Source organism: Bison bison, unplaced genomic scaffold, assembly GCF_000754665.1.
Source record: "Bison bison bison isolate TAMUID 2011002044 unplaced genomic scaffold, Bison_UMD1.0 scf7180017864491, whole genome shotgun sequence".
Classification (NCBI taxonomy): Eukaryota; Metazoa; Chordata; class Mammalia; order Artiodactyla; family Bovidae; genus Bison; species Bison bison.
In genome coordinates, this window is record NW_011495050.1 from 15,925,805 (window position 1) to 15,947,182 (window position 21,378).

General features: G+C 38.6%; 1 protein-coding gene across 2 annotated transcripts in view; it reads right to left on the reverse strand.

Annotated features, from left to right (window-relative positions):
• Positions 1-20,051, reverse strand: part of OXR1 (oxidation resistance 1) — a 446,019-nt gene extending 425,968 nt beyond the window's left edge. For both annotated transcript variants that reach the window (XM_010863467.1, XM_010863466.1), the window contains exon 1: positions 19,786-20,051. In XM_010863467.1, the coding sequence (XP_010861769.1) occupies positions 19,786-19,808 (23 nt within the window). In that variant the 5' untranslated portion in view covers positions 19,809-20,051. The remainder of the gene's footprint in view (positions 1-19,785) is intronic.
• Between the last annotated feature and the right edge of the window lie 1,327 nt (positions 20,052-21,378).

Genomic DNA, 21,378 nt, shown 5'->3' on the forward strand with positions numbered 1-21,378 from the left:
TCTAAAGAACTTCCTCATTCCTGCTTCCACCTCAGGACCAGTCTCCTCTCTCCTACTCATCACATGGCAATTTAATCGAGGCACAGATTTAAATGTCACCACATCATCCTTCTCCCTTACTTCCAAGCTGAGTACACTATGCCTCTGGCCCATCATTCCAAAGTGTTCTCCTGTGTCACAAGTAACCAGGATCCTAATTTCCACAGCTTATATTTAATTCTCATTCTGCAACTCTTCATTGTTTGGCTATGCACCCCTTTTGAAAACCCTCTTGCCTGTAAAACTCTGTATTGCTTTTTTCCTCAACAGATCTGAAGCAAAACCGCTCAATTAAATATCCTAGAAAAATAACAGGTGAATCTGAAGTTGAATTATTGTAGCAGTGACCACTGCTACTTTGTTTCATGGAAAAGTCACTCTTTCAAATCTCTCGCTAATCTCCTTCCATACATAGAAATCATATCTAGTCTTTCAAGTCTTTATTTAAAAAAACTACCATGAATTATAATATCTGGCAGGGACCTGCATCTAGGACATATAAAGAATTTTTGTAATTCAATAACAAAAAGCCAAATAACCCAATTAAAATATGGACAAATGATCTGAATAGCATTTCTCCAAAGAAGTGGCCAAAAATTATATAATAAGAGTCTTAACATCAACATCAGTAATCACTGGGGAAGTACAAATCAAAGCCATGAGGTGATCTCCAAATCCACTAAGAAGCCTGGATTCAAAAGATGGACAGTAACAAGTGCTGTCAATGATATAGAGAAATCGGAACATCCATACATCCCTGCTGCTGCTGCTGCTGCTGCTGCATCGCTTCAGTCATGTCCGACTCTGTGAGACCCCATAGACGGCAGCCCACCAGGCTCCCCCATCCCTGGGATTCTCCAGGCAAGAACACAGGAGTGGGTTGCCGTTTCCTTCTCCAATGCATGAAAGTGAAAAGTGAAAGTGAAGTCGCTCAGTCATGTCCGACTCTTAGCGACCCCATGGACTGCAGCCCACCAGATTCCTCTGTCCATAGGATTTTCCAGGCAAGAGTACTGGAGTGGGGTGCCATTGCCTTCTCCGATACATCCATGATGGGGATGTAAAATGATGTAAGTGGCTCAGTCATGTCCAACTCTTTGCGACCCCATGGAGTGTAGCCTACCGGGCTCCTCCATCCATGGGATTTTCCAGGCAAGAATACTGGAGTGAGTTGCCATTTCCTTATCCAGAGGATCTTCCTGACCCAGGGATCGAACCCGGGTCTCCCACATTGTAGGCAGACGCTTTACCATCTGAGCCACAAGGGAAGCCGTAAAGTGATGTAACTATTTGCAAAATAGTCTAGCAGGTCCTAAAGAAATCAGAGTTACCATATGACCTAGCAATTCTAGTCCTAATGATGTATTCACAATAAATGAAAATAATGTTCATACAAAAATTTGTATATCCATACAAAAAAATGAGTGTTCACAGCAGCATTATTTATTCTAAAATGTGGAAATAACTCAAGTGTCCATCAACAGGTGGATGGATAAATAAAATGCAACTTATGTATATGTAAAATATTGTCTCTTCTTAGATATAAGATGTATGTATATTAATGAACCACTGTTTGCAATGATTTAAAATGATGAAAAGGACTGCATTACTGATAGATGCTATAACATAGATGAACTTCAAAATCAGTATGCTAAGTAAGAGCAGCAAGTGATAAAAGTCCATACATGATGCCATTTATATGATAAAAACATGGCAGTAATTATGGTGATGGTTGCACAACTCTGAATATACTAAAAGTTATTGAACTATATATTTTACATGAGTAAATTATATGACATATGAATTCTATTTCAATAAACCTGTTATATATTTTTTAAATACCATGAAAATCAGAACGGTCAGGAATGGCCTCCAGCAACACATATTCCCCTTTGAATAGTTTAAACATAAAGGAATCAGAATTACTGTTTTAATTTGTATACCAAAAATTTGGTCTCAAATTTACATCAATTGGATGCCACGGCTAATAGGAAAAGAAGCATGTCTTAGCTGCTGACAGAATTCTCCTCCTGTCAAAAAACAACTTTACAAAAAACAGCTGAAACTGTTAGTTAAATATTAACAGAAAGATCTTCTGCATATCAATTATGCCCAAAGTCATTATTTTGGGCAGTCACACAATAAATCTAGACTCCAGAGAGACAATTTATACCATCTGTTCTTAAACTTGAGCATGTACCAGGATCACCTGGAGGGCTCAATAAACTGCAGACTGCTGGATCCCAACCCCAGAATTTCTGATTCACTAGGGTTGCAGGGGGAGCCCCTAACAAGTTCCCAGGGGTTGTTAATTCTGCTAGCCCAGGGACCACACTTTAAGAACCACTCCCTATTCTATAGTAATCTATTTAGTTTACTTGTGATCTTACTTAGGACTAATTTATCTCAAAGACAGTTATCGAAAATCAAACCTGTTACACAAGCCATATGGTAGATTAGAACTGCCATAGTAGAAGAATTGCTTGACTGAGAAACCTATTGACATAAGATAGTAGTGTCCTGAATGGGCCACCACTTGAGCTTGAAATACATGATGAGATTTAAACAGTGAGAGCAGATACAGAATCAGAAAGTCACAGAGAAAGTCAGGCCTCAGTAAATTAGATGAATGCAAAAGAACTAGAAGAGAGATCAATAAAGTTTTGCTCCTTGGGGCAATGAGATGACAGTCACAAGGACATCAGTGTATCTTAACCGGCCTTCAGTTCCTGAACCACATTCTCAATTTTGTGAGGCCTAGTGCTGTATCAGTGTTCCCCTGACACTTTCTTGTGTCACTGTTTCTGCAGTACAGCAAGCTGTGTGGCTGAGATGCCTATACTCATTATTCCAGAGTCATTCCTACAATAACCTGCCCCTATGAAGGGCAGACTTCAGTGGGAAGCTTTCCTCTGAAGTCCAAAGAACATATTTCCAAAAAGACCTAAGGATACAGGTTGATCTAAGGGCCAGCTCTAACAAGATGGTGCTTAACAGAGATGTGTGCCCATTATGGACTCAGAGCTCATATTTGATAACCACATGATAAAAACTGACAAAAATGAAGCAGGGCAAAATAAAACAAAAATGAGCTCTTATAATTGCGCTTATAGGAATATACTCCCCAAAAAAGAAGATAGCGGTCCCACAATGCATGAAGCCAAGCCAAATCTGGTTTTGGTGTCCAGTTATTAGCCATACTTTCAACAGAAGCAACAGACAAGCTAAGGCATCACCAGGGTAGAGAAGAAGGAACTGTAAATTATGTAACTGAGTAATAGTTAAAGGAATCAACATGGTTCGTTTGTGAAAGGTCCAAGAAAGGCAGCGAAGGAGAAAAAGGTAAGTTTTATCTAATGATCTTGGTGCTTCCCCTAATAACTGCAAACTACAAGAAAGAAAGAAAAAAGTCCCACAGTCTAAATTGGGGAAACTCAGATTATTCTACCTTCCTCTTAAAGATCTCCAGTATAGATCAGAATATAGAACACTGTATGCCATGTAGTGGATGCTCAATAAATAATCGTTAAATGAATTAGCCCAACAAAGAATGTGTGAAGTACTGAAATTAATCAGACCATTTGGAACTCTTTCTTCCCCAAATAATCTGACTGTGGTTCCTCTTCCTCCTCATGATAACCGTTAACATATACCTTGGAATTAGTGTCCTTTAGAAGATATTTGGGAAAATGTTGTAACATAGCATATACGGTATTAGATAAAATGATAAACTAGTAATTAGAGTAGTAGCCTTAGAGCCAAAATAGAGGGAAACTTGTAACAATAAGAAAAGCCCAAATTCATATGGGTAGCCCATGAGGCTGGGGACTCACAGGAAGAGTGTTGAGGAAAGAGTGAATTAGGATTAGTTCAGAAATCAATTTAGGATTTCTGTTGATGGGATCCATGGCTTGGGTAGTTATCCAAACTAGGTCAGTAGTTCCCACTCTTAGATTTATATAAACATAAATCTGAAAACTGAAATTGGACATCCACTTTTGGACTAAATACTTCTATTTTTATCAATTAGGGACAATGACTACTGTTTAATGTCACCTTTTCACAAAAGACCATTTTAATAAGAAATAATCACTTTGAATGAAAGAAAGAAATTTAGCAAAATTAGGCAATTATTTTTATTTTTCTCATATTGTAACAAAATGGTTCATTACTGACTGCCCCTTGTCCATGAACCCCAACTCTGTAACCAATGCCCTATGTGACCTCAAAACTTCCTTCTCAAAAATGTTCTATGATTTTAAACAAATGTCCCACCAAGGCCAGGCAATAATTTTTGATGATGTGAAAGGGCTCAAAGACAGAAAGGGCAGGAGATGACAGAACACAGCTCTGAGAAAACTTCTCCAAAGTGTAGAGGTTAAAAATCAGGATCACAGGATTGGAACAGAGCTGCCTTATTTTCTCAAATATTAGGATGGCTCCTGAATTAGCTCCAGTGAGCCAGAGCTTGAATTGAGAGCTTAAAATATATCCACAGAACTTCTCAGTGCCCAATGACAAGTGCCTGCACACATTACACACAAAATAGCCTTATGACAGTGAAATCATTCCACCTTCTATTCCAGCGCTGGCCCTTTTTATAAACGAGCTCTTCCTACCAAAACTATATATGTCCTATCTATCACAGTGCCTCGGAGGGGAATAAGACTGACTACTCTGGTGAATGTTCAGCCAGTTATGAGCGCAAAGCATCTGGTGAGCACCAGGTGCCAACTAGGTGTAAGCTGACCTCATCTCTGTCCTAGCAGTTGGCTAACCAGACACACTCTAAATGAGAAGCCGAAGAGTCAGACATCTCATCATATATGCTCTGGTCACAGCTAGAGCTCCATGCTTCACCTCAATCAATCAGATTTACCCCTTGCTAAGTGGAATAAGTATTTGATATATCTGTTTTATTCTCCAAATACTTAAAATCTGAACTTGGAAAAGCTATGGAGGGATATCAAGCAAATCCTCACTTCAAGAAAATTACTTTCTCTTACTCAGTTCATAAGAACCCAGAAGTAATAAACATAATGAACGCTTTCATCATGCAGGAGAATTAATAGATGCCTTTCAAATCTTTTCACATCATCATCTTTATAGTCACTTCAAATATCTAGCTAGCTTTCCATAAAAACACTAAAGAGAATATTACAGATTGAAAAAGATCATCAAAATTTCAATGAGCCTGATTCTATGCAAATTTTGTATCTGCATATAATTTTATGACACTATAAAAACCTCAGGGAAAATGTCTAAATAAGAATGTACCCAGGGACATCACTTAGCTTGAATTTCAATTTTTTCTGTCATATTCATGAAAGCACTTTGTATCAATATTCTAAAACCAAAGAGTAGTTAACCTAATCCAATTTCTTTGTCAAATGTTGGAGTAAAACCCAATTTTCAGTTACAGCAGGAGTCCAGGAAGGTAGCTTACATAAAGCTGAAAAGCCATCTGGAACAACAGCATCCCTCCTGTGTGAAATATACCAGTCAGAAAACATGGCGAAGTCTCAGGACTTCCACTCTGTATGGTGAGATCTCAAGCAAATGAGGGGGGCCTGGTGCATCTGGCTCTTTAGGAATCATCTGTCAGGGGAGGTGGTTCTCTCTCTGTTACTGTGACTGTGCTGCTCTGCATCCTTAGCACAGAAGTTGTAAAATCATGCACCATTTTGCCTAAGGAGACCTAGATCAAAGGAAGATGTTCACTTGAATTCAACATGGTATCTATAATTAATAGTTTCAATTCACCAAACATCATTTACGTGACCTCTGTCAATGTGAATGTGAAAGAAGGTAACTTTACAAATTCTGGGGACTCAAAACACATTCAAAAGTTCAAGTCTAGTTATTATGAAATATACATATTTACTGTTACTTGGGAGTAGCATTATTAAGTAGTGTTGACAGATGATCTAATTGACTCTGTGCATAATAGAAAAACTTTAATGTTGTTGAACCACCAATAAAAAACTTTAATGCTATCAGATAAACAAAATTATTAAATAATTGTTAAAAGGAAAAGGAAATCCATAAATGTCAAATATGACTAAAAAATAAATAGCAGGCAAGTGGTAGTTATAACCCTGCAGAGATACCTCCTAGACATCAAATGGTACATCCAGAAAGAAGGAAGGATTAGCCACACTTCCTTATATAGGCAGAGCCTCGCATAAATCTAGCAAAAGAAGAATCCAATAGGTTGATATTATATGCTTGTAAAGCCATTTTGGCAATAACGTCATTTTCAAGCTTTCTCAATATATTGGATCTATAACTCCATAGTGCCTAATGAAGGTGGCAGGTGTCCATGGATGATTTCTTCTATGACCTGGATCAATATACCATTGACAATTAATACTTTGCATTGGAGCCAGTTTAAAATAACTCCCAATACACCAGAAGTTACAGACTTTTTAAATTTACGGTCCAATTAAATTAAAACACACACATAAACATACAAGATAGGAGAAGAGGGTTCAACATTGTATTTTCAACTTCAATTTTGCCAAGTAAAGACATAAAAAGTAATAACCTGATTTCCATCTATAAGCAGTACCATGAAAGAATTCATACTGTACCACCAAAAGTGTAGAAAGGCCATAATCTTAAAATAAAGATGAATTTTTCCCAAGGAAAGAACGTCTAATATTTCTATGCCAACACTCTGATCAAAACACACATTAACATTTGAATAGATGTTGTGTTTGGAGAAGGCAATGGCACCCCACTCCAGTACTTTTGCCTGGAAAATCCCATGGACGGAGGAGCCTGGTAGGCTTCAGTCCATGGGGTCGCTGAGGGTCGGACACGGCTGAGCGACTTCACTTTCACTTTTCACTTTCATGCATTGGAGAAGGAAATGGCAATCCACTCCAGTGTTCTTGCCTTGAGAATCCCAGGGACAGGGGAGCCTGGTGGGCTGCCGTCTATGGGGTCGCACAGAGTCGGACACGACTGAAGCGACTTAGCAGCAGCAGCAGATGTTGTGTTACATCTGGTTCCTCACTAAAACCACATATATAAACAACCAGAACAGAATAGACACTTCACTGTTTAATGCACTTTTGTCTTTATATATGGAAATCAGTCTTGAAGTTTATTTTGTAGGAAGAGATTTAAAAATAAATGTAAAATGTAAGTTGGATAGTTGATAATCTAGTCTCAATGTATAAATTTACAAAAAAAAACATTCATTCACCTTCTGTAAGACTCTTTAATTCAAGGTAGAATATTTCTGTAGATGAAATTTCTTCTATATTATGCCTGTAATTATTCAGATGTATCAGATTTGTTGGATTTTTAAAAAATGGATGATAAGGAGAGACAGGCTATATTCCTGAAAAAGGTTTTCCATGAATCTATTTTTCTTTCATTATTACATCTCACTAATCATATCTGCTGTACATTTATATTAAAAATATGAATTGTTTCAAAAAATTTGAAGATCACAGAGATGTCCTTTTAAGAAATCCAGTTTAGACTCTGATCTCAACCGTCAGTTCTTTCTAACACTGAAATTCATACTTTATATGAACTTTTTCCTGTAATCTGATAAGTGAGGGCAAGGTTCCCCATCACATTTAGAACATAATCCAGTCGTTCTCATGACCTACACCCCCTGCTACCCTCACCTGCTACCCTCACCTGCTACCCTCTCCAAGTGCAGTTTTTGGGACTCTCCTTTCTATTGGATGAAAGAAAAGTGAAAGCATTAGACGCTCAGTGGTTTCCGACTCTTTTGGATCCCGAGGACTGTAGCCCGCCAGGCTCCTCTGTCCATGTAATTCTCCAGGCAAGAACACTGGAGTGGGTTGCCATTTCCTGCTCCACGGGATCTTCCCAACCCAGGGATCAAACACAAGTCTCCGACATTGCAGGCAGATTCTTTACCATCTGAGCCACCAGGGAAGCCTATTGTCTCCACCAGACTAGCTTCCTTGATGATTTCTCAAACACACAAGGTCCATTTTAGTCTCAGAGCCTTTGTCCTCCTGTTTCTCTGCCTAAAATGACTTTCCTCTACGAGTTGTATATCTTATTCCCTCTTGATTTAAATGCCACCTGTCCAAGAGGCTTTTCCTGACCAATTTCCCACTCCTGCTATCACTCCATGTTTTCACACTGCTTGATTATTCTTCAAAATCTTCACCACTATCTGATATTATAAATCATATTTGTTAATCTATTTACTAGTCTTCAGCACTAGAATATAATATTAATCAGAGTAGGGACTTGTTTCATTCATTATTCTATCCACAGCATTGAAAACTGTACATTGTAGGCACTCAAAATACTTGCTGAATGAAGAAGTATAGATAAATATAATTGTAAAAAAATTCTAATTTACATAAAAATAGTGCAATTAAACTATACTAATTTTGTCTCTAACTGTACAGGAACTGTTTTTATATTCCTATAAATCTCATAACAACTCATATTCTTTAGAAAAGAACACAAAACCAAGTATAAATGAATAAACCTAACTCTTACTCAGCTGATTCAAAAAGTGATTTTTCTCAATTGAGATGGAATAGTTTTAAAATCAAGCTGAACTCCACTATTCACAATAGCCAAGACATGGAAACAATTTAAAACTATCTAAATTTCCACTGACATAGAATAGTTAAAGAAGATGCAGCATTAATATACATAATGGAATACTACTAAGTCATAAAAAGGAATGAAATAATGCCCTTTGCAGCCACATGGATGGACCTAGAGATTATCATAGTAAGAAAAGTAAGCCAGAAGGAGAAAGCCACACACCCTATGATGTTGCTTGTATGTGGAGTCTAAAACATGACACAAATCAACTTACTTATGAAAGAGAAACAGACTCATGGACACAGAGAACATTCTAGTGGTTGCCAGGGACTGGGGAGTGGTAGAAAAGCAGTGGATTGGGAGTTTGGGATTAGAAGATGCAAACCATTATATATAAAATGGATAAACAACAAAGTCCTATTGCATAGCACAGGGACCATATTCAATATCCTATGAAAAAAGCATAATGGAAAAAAAATACAGAAAAAAATCTATATATAAATAAAACTGAATCACTTGACTGTACAGCAGAAATGAATAATTATAAATCAACTATACTTCAGTAAAATAACATTTTTAAAAAGTCAAACTGAACTCTTCATAATTTTAAAATCAAGGAAAAAAACAAACAAACAAATAAAACTCAATAAGCAAACAAACATTTAAAAAGTCATGAGGGATATATACCAGGATAAAAAAAATTATTGAAAATTTTGTACACCAATGGCAAATGATATTTAAGATTTGACAATTTAATTGTGATCATGCTCCAAATAACATTAACTTAGTCTATATAATTATTTGACTAACAAAAGTTTTTTCATAGGACATCCACTGATCTTTACCTTAATTGCTCAAGTCCCAAAATAGTTGGTGTTAGTAACTCCAGCCTTAATGATTGGAATGGACTGCTGAGTTTTACATTAAAGCCTCTACAGTCTAAGGAAAGATTTCTGTCATTATTCACTGTAGTTGTTTCACAACAGAGGAAATTATGATTCCTCTGATAATGATAAAAGACATATTTTGAAGTGTATTTATAAACCTGGATGATATTCAAAAGGAAGATGATACATGTGACCCATTATCATTCCCTGAGGCATACTTGATTTTACTGTTTACATTTCCCCCCTGATACTGATAGTGACTTGGTGATAAATCAACTATTTCTATGACTTGTGACCAATGGCGAGTTTGAGGGCTGGTCAAAGTTACAGGTGTGGGCTTTGGTCATCAAAGAGTGAAACTAGTTGGCTCCTGTGGGAAAGGGACCTGCTACCCCAGACTCATTAACTCCACAGAAAAGCAATGCCTGCAAGCAGACCAAAACTTACCACACAATTATCTTCAAAATGTGATTCATGTCTAGTTGGCACTGGTTTTTAAGAATAAAAATAAAACATTCTGTTTCACTAATTATTTTCTTATTCCAAAGAGAAAGAATCTGAGGTAGATATATGGAGAAAAATATCCAGAAGGTTTCCTCTAAATTTTTAAAAAGCTATTTCTAAAGATACATAGTGCAAAGCCAAAAATGGTCAAGGATTCTAAAAATACAGTGTGTTTACTTAAAGTGTCAAGCCTGAATCAAGATAGCATTAATCATGTTAATGATGAAGGGATTTCTATTTCAAAGAGCATATTATGAACAGAAACACATACTGAAAATTTTCAGAATTCAGTAAATTGACTTTCATCCAAGTCATTGCACTGTAACATAAAGCATTGTGTAATTTGGGGGACACATTGAGTTTCCACTCTGGCTATTTTATCCTCTCTTATCTTTCTCTCCCAGGTGATTTTCTTGAATCTGCCTGCAACGCAAGAGATCAGGTTCAATCTCCGGGTCGGGAAGATCCACTAGGGAAGGGAATGGCAACCCACTCCAGGATTCTTGCCTGGAGAATGCCATGGACAGAGAGGAACCTGGAGGGCCACAGTCCACAGGGCCACAGAGAGTTAGACACAAGTGAGTGACTAACAGTTTCACACTTTCAAACTCAACTTACTTTTCTTCTATGTTCTGGATCTACTGCACAAGCTGAACATCCCCACGTACAAGAAGATTAAGTTTAGGCTCTCAAACCCACTCTTTCTTCCCAGTGCCTGACTATACTAGCCATTCATTCAACATGCACTTACCGTGCTGAGAAATACACACAGTAGATAACCAACTAAACTTTTCCTATCACTCAGAAGCTCTCATCTCTTTTTCCAGTTTGAAGCATTACACATAAATATTTATGTATTAGCTTTTTATTTTTTCCTCTTCTCCAATATTAGGCTGATGACAATTGACTTTCAACCTTTACTGTAAAACTCAGGGTAAAAACGTTCCTTGCAATCTCTACCTATCCACATTTTCCCCTTGTGGGCTCTGATCCCTTCAAAAATAGAGACAATTCAAGTCTCCACTTTCTCTGCAACTGCAGATCCTGTCCCTGAGAGCCTACCGTTTAACAATGTAAATAGGACAAGAAGTTTGCAGAAGAGTGGCTAAGGCAATTTTTGAGGAACGATCCTAATTATTCCCCTTCTCCCCCTGCCTTAGAATAAACAGGCTGCTCTGTCTCTCCAGAATATTTTTTCTCCTAAATGCAAGTACCAAAGAATGATATAAAATGATACATTTCTTCATTACTTATTAAAGAAAAACTGAGGTAAAAATATTATAAATAATGTCAATAACCTGACAAATCAGATTTTATATCTTTCTCAATTCTAGGATTCTAACACACTGTATCTGGATAGAGATAATCCAAACTAGTTTTAATCTCCTATTAAAGCATTATTGAACTTAACAACATTCATAATAGCATTTTATACTACAGGCATATCCAATAAAAACCATTTACCACTTCTAAATTTAGTCAGTATATCAGTAACTCACACAATTCAGACTTTTGTCATATTTCCAATCTATGAGCATGCGTGATAAAACAGTTTGTTGACTTTTGATAAAATTCTACCGGTCAACTATAAGAAAATACTTCTCTGACAATTATCAGCACATTTTCAATGTTTATGAGGGACTACATCTGGTGAAAGGATTAACATATATGATGAGTCCTTTTCTAAAATAAAAAAGGAGTTGAGCTGACAAGAACTTTCTCAAAAATCTCACATTTTCTCCATAACCTTGATGTCTGTCTGCAACTCCTGCTGCTGCTGCTGCTAAGTCGCTTCAGTCGTGTCCGACTCTGTGCGACCCCATAGACGGCAGCCCACCAGGCTCCCCCGTCCCTGGGATTCTCCAGGCAAAAACACTGGAGTGGGTTGCCAGTTCCTTCTCCAATGCATGAAAGTAAAAAGTGAAAGTGAAGTTGCTCGGTCGTCTCCGACTGTTTGCGACCCCATGAACTGCAGCCTACCAGACTCCTCCGTCCATGGGAGTTTCCAGGCAAGAGTACTGGAGTGGGTCACCATTGCCTTCTCCAGTCTGCAACTCCAGGAGCAGCAATAAGATAGAGCCTTGCCTGATTGGTGCAGTACCTCATAACCCAGTACCTTGTGATCTAGCAATATCTGATTAAATTTCATCTCAAGAGAAGTACTTACAAGAGTAAAATTTAAAAAAAAATATTAAACATATGAAATTCCAACCAGCCTGGGTAAAATAAATAACACTACTGCCAAGAATCCGCCTCCAATGTGGGAGACCTGGGTTTGATCCCTGGGTTGGGAAGATCCCCTGGAGGACGGCATAGTAACCCACTCCAGTATTCTTGCCTGGAGAATCCTCATGGACTGTAGCTGACCAGGCTGCATTCATGGGGTCTCAAAGAGTCAGACATGATTGAGCAACTAAGCACAACAATGCCATACAACCTCACCAGCCTTTACATGTGATGGTGTCACTTTATATCCATCAAAGAGAGAGACGACTTCAGAAACTGTTCAGTGAAAACAGAAGATACCCAAAGATCATGCATGGTTTGAGTCCATTTTTCAAAAAAGATGTGAGTGTATGTAGGAAAGACTATATCTCAGCATTTATAACAGTGGCTTTCTGGGAATGGTAGGATTCAGTTCACTTTTAATTTCTGCTTTGTAATTTTCTATAGTGTTTGACTGTAATTAGCCTATTTCTTTATATTTACAAATAAATGCAAGAGGTGCATTTGTATTTCTGAAAACTAAGCCACTTATTTCCAAGCAGAAAAAATAAATCTCCATTTTGATTTTCAAAACACCTTGGACATCCTCTTAGAGCATGTATCACATTAAGTCAGTTATTTGATCACAGTCATCGCTCAGTATCTCTGGGGGATTGGTTCCAGGACCTGCCAAGGATACCAAAATCCAGTGCACTCAAGTCTCTCAGTGGGCCGTACCCCTGGAGTTTGTGCATCTGCATATATAGAAGGCCAAAATATTTAGTGAAAAAAAATCTGCATATAAGTGAACCTGAAAAGTTCAACAGTACATGAACCATGAATTTCCAGATGTTCAAGCTGGATTTTGAAAGGTAGAGGAACCAGAGATCAAATTGCCATCATCCATTGGATCACAGAAAAAGCAAGAGAGTTCCAGAAAAACGTCTGCCTCTGTTTTATTGACTACACCAAAAGCCTTTGACGGTGTGGATCACAACAAACTGTGGACAATTCTTCAAGACATGGGAATACCAGACCACCTGACCTGCCTCCTGAGAAATCTGTATGCAGGTCAGGAAGCAACAGTTAGAACTGGACATGGAACAACAGACTGGTTCCAAATCAGGACAAGAGTACGTCAAGGCTATATATTGTCACCCTGCTTATTTAACTTATATGCAAAGTACATAATGAGAAATGCTGGACTGGAGGAAGCACAAGCTGGAATCAAGATTGCCGGGAAAAATATCAATAACCTTAGATATGCAGATGACACCACACTTCTGGCAGAAAGTGAAGAGGAACTAAAAAGCCTCTTGATGAAAGTGAAAGAGGAGAGTAAAAAAGCTGGCTTAAAGCTCAACATTCAGAAAACTAAGATCATGGCATCTAGTCCCATCACTTCATGACAAATAGATGGGAAAACAGTGGAAACAGTGAGAGACTTCATTTCCTTGGGCTCCAAAATCACTGCAGATGGTGGCTGCAGCCATGAAATTAAAAGACGCTTGCTCCTTGGAAGAAAAGCTACGACCAACCTAGACAGGATGTTAAAAAGCAGAGACATTACTTTGCCAACAAAGGTCTGTCTAGTCAAAGCTATGGTTTTTTCAGTGGTCATGTACAGATGAGAGATAGACTATAAAAAAAAAAACTGAGTGCCAAAGAATTGATGCTTTTGAACTGTGGTGTTAGAGAAGACTCTTGAGAGTCTCTTGGACTGCAAGGAGATCCAAGCAGTCCATCCTAAAGGAAATCAGTCCTGAATATTCACTGGAAGGACTGATGCTAAAGCTGAAACTCAAATACCTTGGCCACCTGATGCGAAGAACCGACTCATTGGAAAAGACCCTCATGCTGGGGAAGATTGAAGGCAGGAGGAGAAGGGGACAACAGAGCATGAGATGGTTGGGTGACATCACTGCCTGATGGACATGAGTTTGATCAAGCTCTGGGAGTTGGTGGCGGACAGGGAAGCCTGGTGTGCTACAGTCCATGGGGTCGCAAAGAGTCAGACACAGCTGAGCAACTGAACTGGGCAGCTGAAACCTGAACCTGTGCTGTTCTAGGGTCAACCTCAGTTAGTTTTCCTGGCCAAACGCTAAGCTCCTCTAAGACCAGTGATTGCTTTTTACCAGCACTTCCCTGTGTTTAACACAGAGCACAGCACGTGACACATAACAGGTGCTCAGCAGATTCTGACTGCCTATATAGCTTGTCACTTTCACCCACTGCCCTCTAGCCTCCACTATCTGGCTCTAGATGAATTACCTTTACCTCTGCCAGATGTCATAAAGTCTTTAAGATAACATGGGACAAAGACTCCAGTGTGTAGGCATTTACACACTTGAAACGTACTTTGGGGTAAAATAGGTGTCATTTGGCAAAGTTAGCTGAGCCACTACTGGAATCGCTCTTCTGGCCCATGTATGCACAGCAACAAGAAAATAATGGAAGCTGAGAGTGCAAGAGAGCTGGGGGAGTAGAAAGTATCAGACTTAGTAGTGGAGGGTCATTATGAGATGGACAGCTAGAGAGCCACATCAGCTGAATTATAGCAAAGGGCTGGTATCTTTCTGTTGTGCTTCTTTTGTATCCTGCTGAAAACCAGGCAATTTCTAGCCTGCTGCTGCTGCTAAGTAGCTTCAGTCGTGTCCGACTCTGCAACCCCAGAGACGGCAGCCCACCAGGCTCCCCCGTCCCTAGGATTCTCCAGGCAAGAACACTGGAGTGGGTTGCCATTTCCTTCTCCAAATTTCTAGCCTATAACATAACAAATAGAACTAAGGTTTACATTTAGTAGTTTAGGTAGCTAATTCTACAGAATTTTGAAAATTCAACTAAGTTTCTTCCAGCAACAACCTCCTTACCACCCCTTGGAAATTAGGGGGCTTATTCCCTGACCCCACATCGTACCTTCCAAACGACTGCTAATGCCTGCTAGTGCTCCTGGTCCACACACTCCCTTCCTTTCTGGAGAGGCTCTAGGATATCTCTACAGACGAAATTAAGGGGAACATTCTGGTTGGAGATGGGGACTAGGGCCCTTGGCTTGAAGCCACAAGCACAGAGCTAGGATACTCTTTTGACACTGATGGTTTTGGGTAGTTGAGTGCTTAGCAGCACCAAATGGCTGTCCACCTTCACTTCCTAACTTTGCTACTTAGTGACTGTATCATACTGGGCCATTTACTTAACTTTCTGCACCTCACTTTTCCATCTGTAAAAATGTAAATAGCAATATTACATTCCTAAGATGGTTGCTGGGAGGAGTATGCGGACAAAGTATTTTTTTTTTAAAGTGCCTAGTACATGGTAACTGCCATGTAAATGTTCATTCTTGATAATATTTACTTAGATTGCATATTGTAAACATTATATGCTTAAAAACATTACATATATGTACATATAAAGTATTTATATATGTTATATATGTATATATATACACACACATATATCTACACATTTTTTAAAAATATTTTTGAAAGGAGGAATCCAGGATGATTATCAGAAAAGGAAGCACTGAAAGTCCTTCCAAGCACCCCTCAGCATTGTACCATTTCCCTCTTTGTGCTACAGACATAGGGCCCTTTTTCAATTCTTCCTGCCTCCTCATGTCTCTTGCTAATTATCTCAGCTACCAGCAACCATTCTTCCCCTCAGATCATAGCTTGACACCTCTCACCTGTCCATGGATGCCTGCAATTGATTCTGTACATCCCTCTGTCTCGGTCTCAACCAGTGTCAACTCCATCATTGTCTCCCTCTGGTAATTATTTACTAAAGACAAGAAGAGGATTCATGAAACATCTGTTGTATGTCCCTGTGTGACTTGTAATCGATTCTCACCACTCTTTGACACTGCATAAAACTGAAAGTATTAGTCGCTCAGTTGTGTCCAACTCTTTGAGACCCCTGCCTATAGCCCGCCAGGCTCCTCTGTCCATGGAATTCTCCAAGCAAGAAAACTGGAGTGGGTTGCCATTTCCTTCTCCAAGGGATCTTCCCAATCCAGGGATCAAGTCTAGGTCACCTGTACTGCAGGCAGATTCTTTACTGCCTGAGTCACCAGGGAAGCCCTAACACTGCATAGTCTCTCAGAAACTTGTAACCTTCCTAGATTGTATTTCTCTTTGAGATTCTGCATGAAAGAGTCAAATTATTTTACTTTTTTTTTCCAAAGATCACACACATAACTTCTAGAGAAAGTAATCATTTCAATTTTAACATGTAAAAAGATATTTTTCTTATACTTGTATTTCAAAGCTAGGAGTATTGCTTGGATAGTTGTAAACATGAATGTAAGTATCTTAACCTACATTTTCTAAATCCTAGGTTACATGTAGGGAACACAATTAGGCATCCCTTCTCCCATTAATCCTCAAAGTTAAATTTTAAAATCAACACATGGTTATGGTTAGGTGTGCATAACATCTTAGTAGGCAGATCAAACTCTTCACAGACTGAAGGAAGTTTTGGCTATAAGCCCAGTGCTAATATTAATGAGAAAGTCAACCGAAGGAGAGTCCAGCAGACCTGGAACAGAAGAATCAGAGTGATGAACACTGACAGTGTTACTGTAACTCCTAGCCATGAAGAAGCTGCCCTGGGAAACAGATGGTGGTGTCTGGCAGACACATCCCTTAGTGTCGGGCACGCCAACTCTGTTTCCTTCGAACACTGGAAGCGTGTAACTCTCCTTTCCGTGATGATGTGACCTCAGCCAAACTTCTGATTTAGGTTCCCAGATAGTTTTCTACAACAGTTAAGAGGGTGCATTCCTCAGGCCAAAGCAAGCAGTCTGCACACTTAAAAGTTATACACATATCTTATTTTCAATTAGTAGTCTTGGCATTATTTTCCAATGGCAGTCAATATTTTCACGTCTTAGTTTCTGGATTTCAAAACAGAGAGCCAGACCCTATTTCACTAAATTAATGTAGCTCTGACAGAAATTTCCATAGAGAATTGATGAGTTACTATGCATCTATATATATTTAAATATTTATAAGATAATATTCCCCAAATTGTAGATTAGAAATGTTAGGACATATGGATGATTTACAAAGGTTAATGTGAAAAAGAAGATTAATGATTTCTAAACTGGGTGTAGGGACTTCCCTGGTGGTCTGTGCTTTCCAAGGCCAGGGGTGCAGATTTGATTCCTGGTTAGGGAACTGAGATCCCATGTGCCATGGGGTGTGGCCAGCAAGAATAAATAAATAAAGAAACCAGGTACAAGTGAAATAAATCAGTGATTCGTTTTGTACCTCTTAGATTTCCTTTCCATACTGCTTTCTTACCAGTATGTGAGGAGCCCAAATTCTAAGAGGCAGAATGGAAGTACCAAATTGCACATAATTGTATGAAGGGGTGACACTGGTGAAACAAGTTAAGAGTTTACTGTAAGATCTAACACGGAACACCTGTTGTAGCCGGAATTATGAGTATTTTCACATGAAAATATCCAAGAACTGTTTCTGTAAAATTTGAACTTTTAACATGGAAAGAATTCCAACAAATTTCAGACATATGAATTCTATAAGATACCCTCACAATTTTAAATGCCCTTTTCAAATAAAAACATTAATTTGCCATTGAATTACCTACTTTGCATTTTTCCCACTCATTCACACAGCATACATTTCTAGAACATCCGCTAAATTCTAAAAGCCATGCTGGACAATTGGACTGGAACCACAGGACACCATCTCCCTGTTGGTGAGGAGTTCGCTGTGTTTTGGATGGCCCCCAGTCAAAACACTAGCTCACATCAAGGCATCTGTTAACTGAGGGACAAACCAAGGACAGGCTCCAGTGTCAGTCTCCTCCTGACTCAGCGAAGCAGGCCACACCACAGCCTGTCTTGAGATAAGATAATTATATCTGTGTTTTAATCTCCCTCTCCCTTTCCTGCTTCTTGTTCATCTTCTATTTGCCCAACCTCACCTCCTTTTTCTCCCTTCCACCCCACACCTCTTACTTCTCCCCTTTCTCTGTCCCCTTCCCTTCCTCCTCTTCTTTTTCTTTGGCATTCAATTTTTGTTTTGAGGATTCAACTCCAACACACATGTCTGCCAGGTGGTATAATTCTTTTTTTTTTTTTTTAATATGGATTTATTTATTGGCTCTGCTGGTCCTTGTTGCTGTGTGCGGGGTTTCTCTAATTGTAAGAAAGCTCCAGCTCTGCATGAGCTTCTTACTGCAGTGGCTTCTTTTGTTGCTGAGCATGGGCTCTAGGCACATGGGCTCAGGTTCTAGAGTGAAGGATCAGTGGGTGTGGCACATGGCTTAAGGGGTGCCCCACAACATATGGGAAATTCCTAGAACAGGGGTCAAACTGGTATCACCTGGATTACAACATGTATTCCTAAGCCTTGAAGCACCAGAGAAGCCACCGGGATGTAATTCTTTTAAAAAGATGTGTCCTTAATATCTCCTAGGAGTTTGAAGGGGTTCACAAGCTTTCCAGAAATTGTTTACTTTTTAAATTTTAATGATAATTTTATTTTCATCAGAATATAAAAGTAAACATTTTTTAGAAATAATTTACCCCTGAAATACTTTTTCATTTATTCTTACAGAATATATTTCAGCTTCATTTTTTTTTTAATTGAAATACTTAGCACCTAATAGGGATCAAAGAATACATTCTAAGGCATCCATAAAAATAAGCCCTTCAGAAACACAACTCTAAACAAATGATCCTATGCTCTGCCTAAAGAAACTGCTTACTTAACTAAAAACAAATGCACACAGTTAAACCACAGAAACTCATCTTTAATCTGAGGCTATCTATGTTGCCAGCACAAATTGAAGACAAGGATGAGATAGGCTCAAGGAAACAGAAAAGATTACCAGATTTTTCTGACATCCACATACTGAATACTGTGAATTTGTATAGTATCACTTATCCAGCTCTTAATCTACAGAAAAAACCCAAAGTTCAGTAAAATGCCATCAAATTCATCCATGCTAGTACTGCTCTTCATTGCCATAAAAGTTGTTGATTATTTGCCAGAAAAACATCTTCATGATTTTTAAAAACCACAAACAGCTTTTAAATGAAGTATAAGTCAAAGATTATTCTGAATGTCAGCTATTTAGAGACATGAATCTATTTAAAAAGTTTCTTTTTAAGTTCCATTTAGTTTAATTTGGTTAGATCTATTTAAAAGGAAGGCCTGAAGGAAAGTATTGATGAGAAAATGTCTATCCCACCCTTAGAGGCACCTTTACAGCTTATGAGACCTGAATCTGGGAATATGATAGCAGAGAGGAACACTGAAAGCTGGTTTTATTCCCACCCTTCTCTTCCCCTAAGTGTGAGAGAAAGAATGGCACTGGATGTTATTGGAGTTCAGTGGCAGGCTTGAACCCTTCCCAGAGTCCCCAGATCCCCTGGTGCTGAACGTGTCAAAGCTTAATTCCAGGTTGCTTCCTTCACCCTAGTATAGGACAACAATCTCTTGAATATAGGACAACAATTTTTAAGTTCTCTCCCTCTTTGAGTTCTGACGACAGAACTTACAAAATGTTGTTTCATGATACATATATATTTGAATTTAAAGTTAGGAAGTCATTCACTTACCATGATAAATTAGTTACAGACATTGCAGCAATTTCTGGAGGAGTCTTGTGGCACAGTCTTCTCTTGGTTTCAAAGTAGGGAATGAGTAGGTCAAGTAGGAGCCTGGTGGGCTGCCGTCTATGGGGTCGCACAGAGTTGGACACGACTGGATCGACTTAGCAGCAGCAGCAGCAGCAGCAGCAGCAGGTCAAGTAGACAAGACCGTCAGGAATTTTAGCTTTGCTACCACAATGATGCACAAACCACTTATTTACTCACACTTTGAGAAAACCTGGAAAGAAAAGGAAGAAAACAGTATCTTTAGTACCTAGTTCAAATGTTAAGACACTCATAAACCAAAGAAAATTAAACCAAGTTTATGATAAACTGAATGCTTTTTCTGGCAAATACAGTGAGTGAAAGATTAATAAACTGTCAATTCTCTGAAGCAGAAAATACAGAGGGAACAGACTGTATTTTAGAGGCACTGAATTTTTTTCCCATTAGGGTCAATCAATTATGTGCTTCAAATCAGTTTTATACACTTGTGATAAAAAAGATCAAGATACTGATTAGCTCATAGCAGATACTGAAAAAAGGAGTTCCTTGGCACAAATTGTTGTTATATCCAAAGTTTTAGTAAACAATCATTCATTACTACGTCTGAACAAATAAGAATTTATACTGAGTAACACATGGGAGATAACCAGCATGTTTCTAGGTAACAAACATTTCCACACATTTTTTAGAGCATTTACTGTGTACAGTGTTCTATGATTTCAAACCAAAATTTTCTTAGGGTACAATTAACTCCATGGTACTACATTAGGCTCTTTCATTAGTTCAGGTCATAAATCTGTTGACATTCATTGAACATATAATATGTATGTTTAGGCTATCTTAGGTAGAGCTCTTGGAGAAGAGTTACTTGGAGAAGGCAATGGCAACCCACTCCAGTACTCTTGCCTGGAAAATCCCATGGACAGAGGAGCCTGGTAGGCTGCAATCCATGGGGTCACTAAGAGTCAGACGCAACTGAGCAACTTCACTTTGACTTTCCACTTTCATGCATTGGAGAAGGAAATGGCAACCCACTCCAGTATTCTTGCCTAGAGAATCCCAGGGATGGGGGAGCCTGGTGGGCTGCCATCTATGGGGTTGTACAGGGTTGGACATGACTGAAGCGACTTAGCAGCAGCAGGTAGAGCTCAGGAATAAAGACAAATGGCACATGAATAAAACATTGTCTCTGCCATCAAAAATATTTAATATAAAAAAGATAATTATAATAAAATAGGGCAAGAAAAATTTACACAGAGTGTATGGGAATACAGAAGAGGGGCTTCTAGCCCACTACTAAGAGATTTTTGAAAAGATTTCTAAGGAAAATATGTCCCATACTAATACCATCAAATCTCGTTGCAAGTTTCAAAAAAAAAAAAAAATTAAAGTGACAGAATAGACAGAGTTTGTCCCTTTCTCATAGAAACCAATCTTGAGTCTTAAGAAGACAAGATGGATATGGCAACTTCATGGACACCAGGTATGCAGGCTCCTTTTTCATTTCACCATTCTCAACAGATGGTCCCCATCATGCTTTAACTGGCTGCTGAC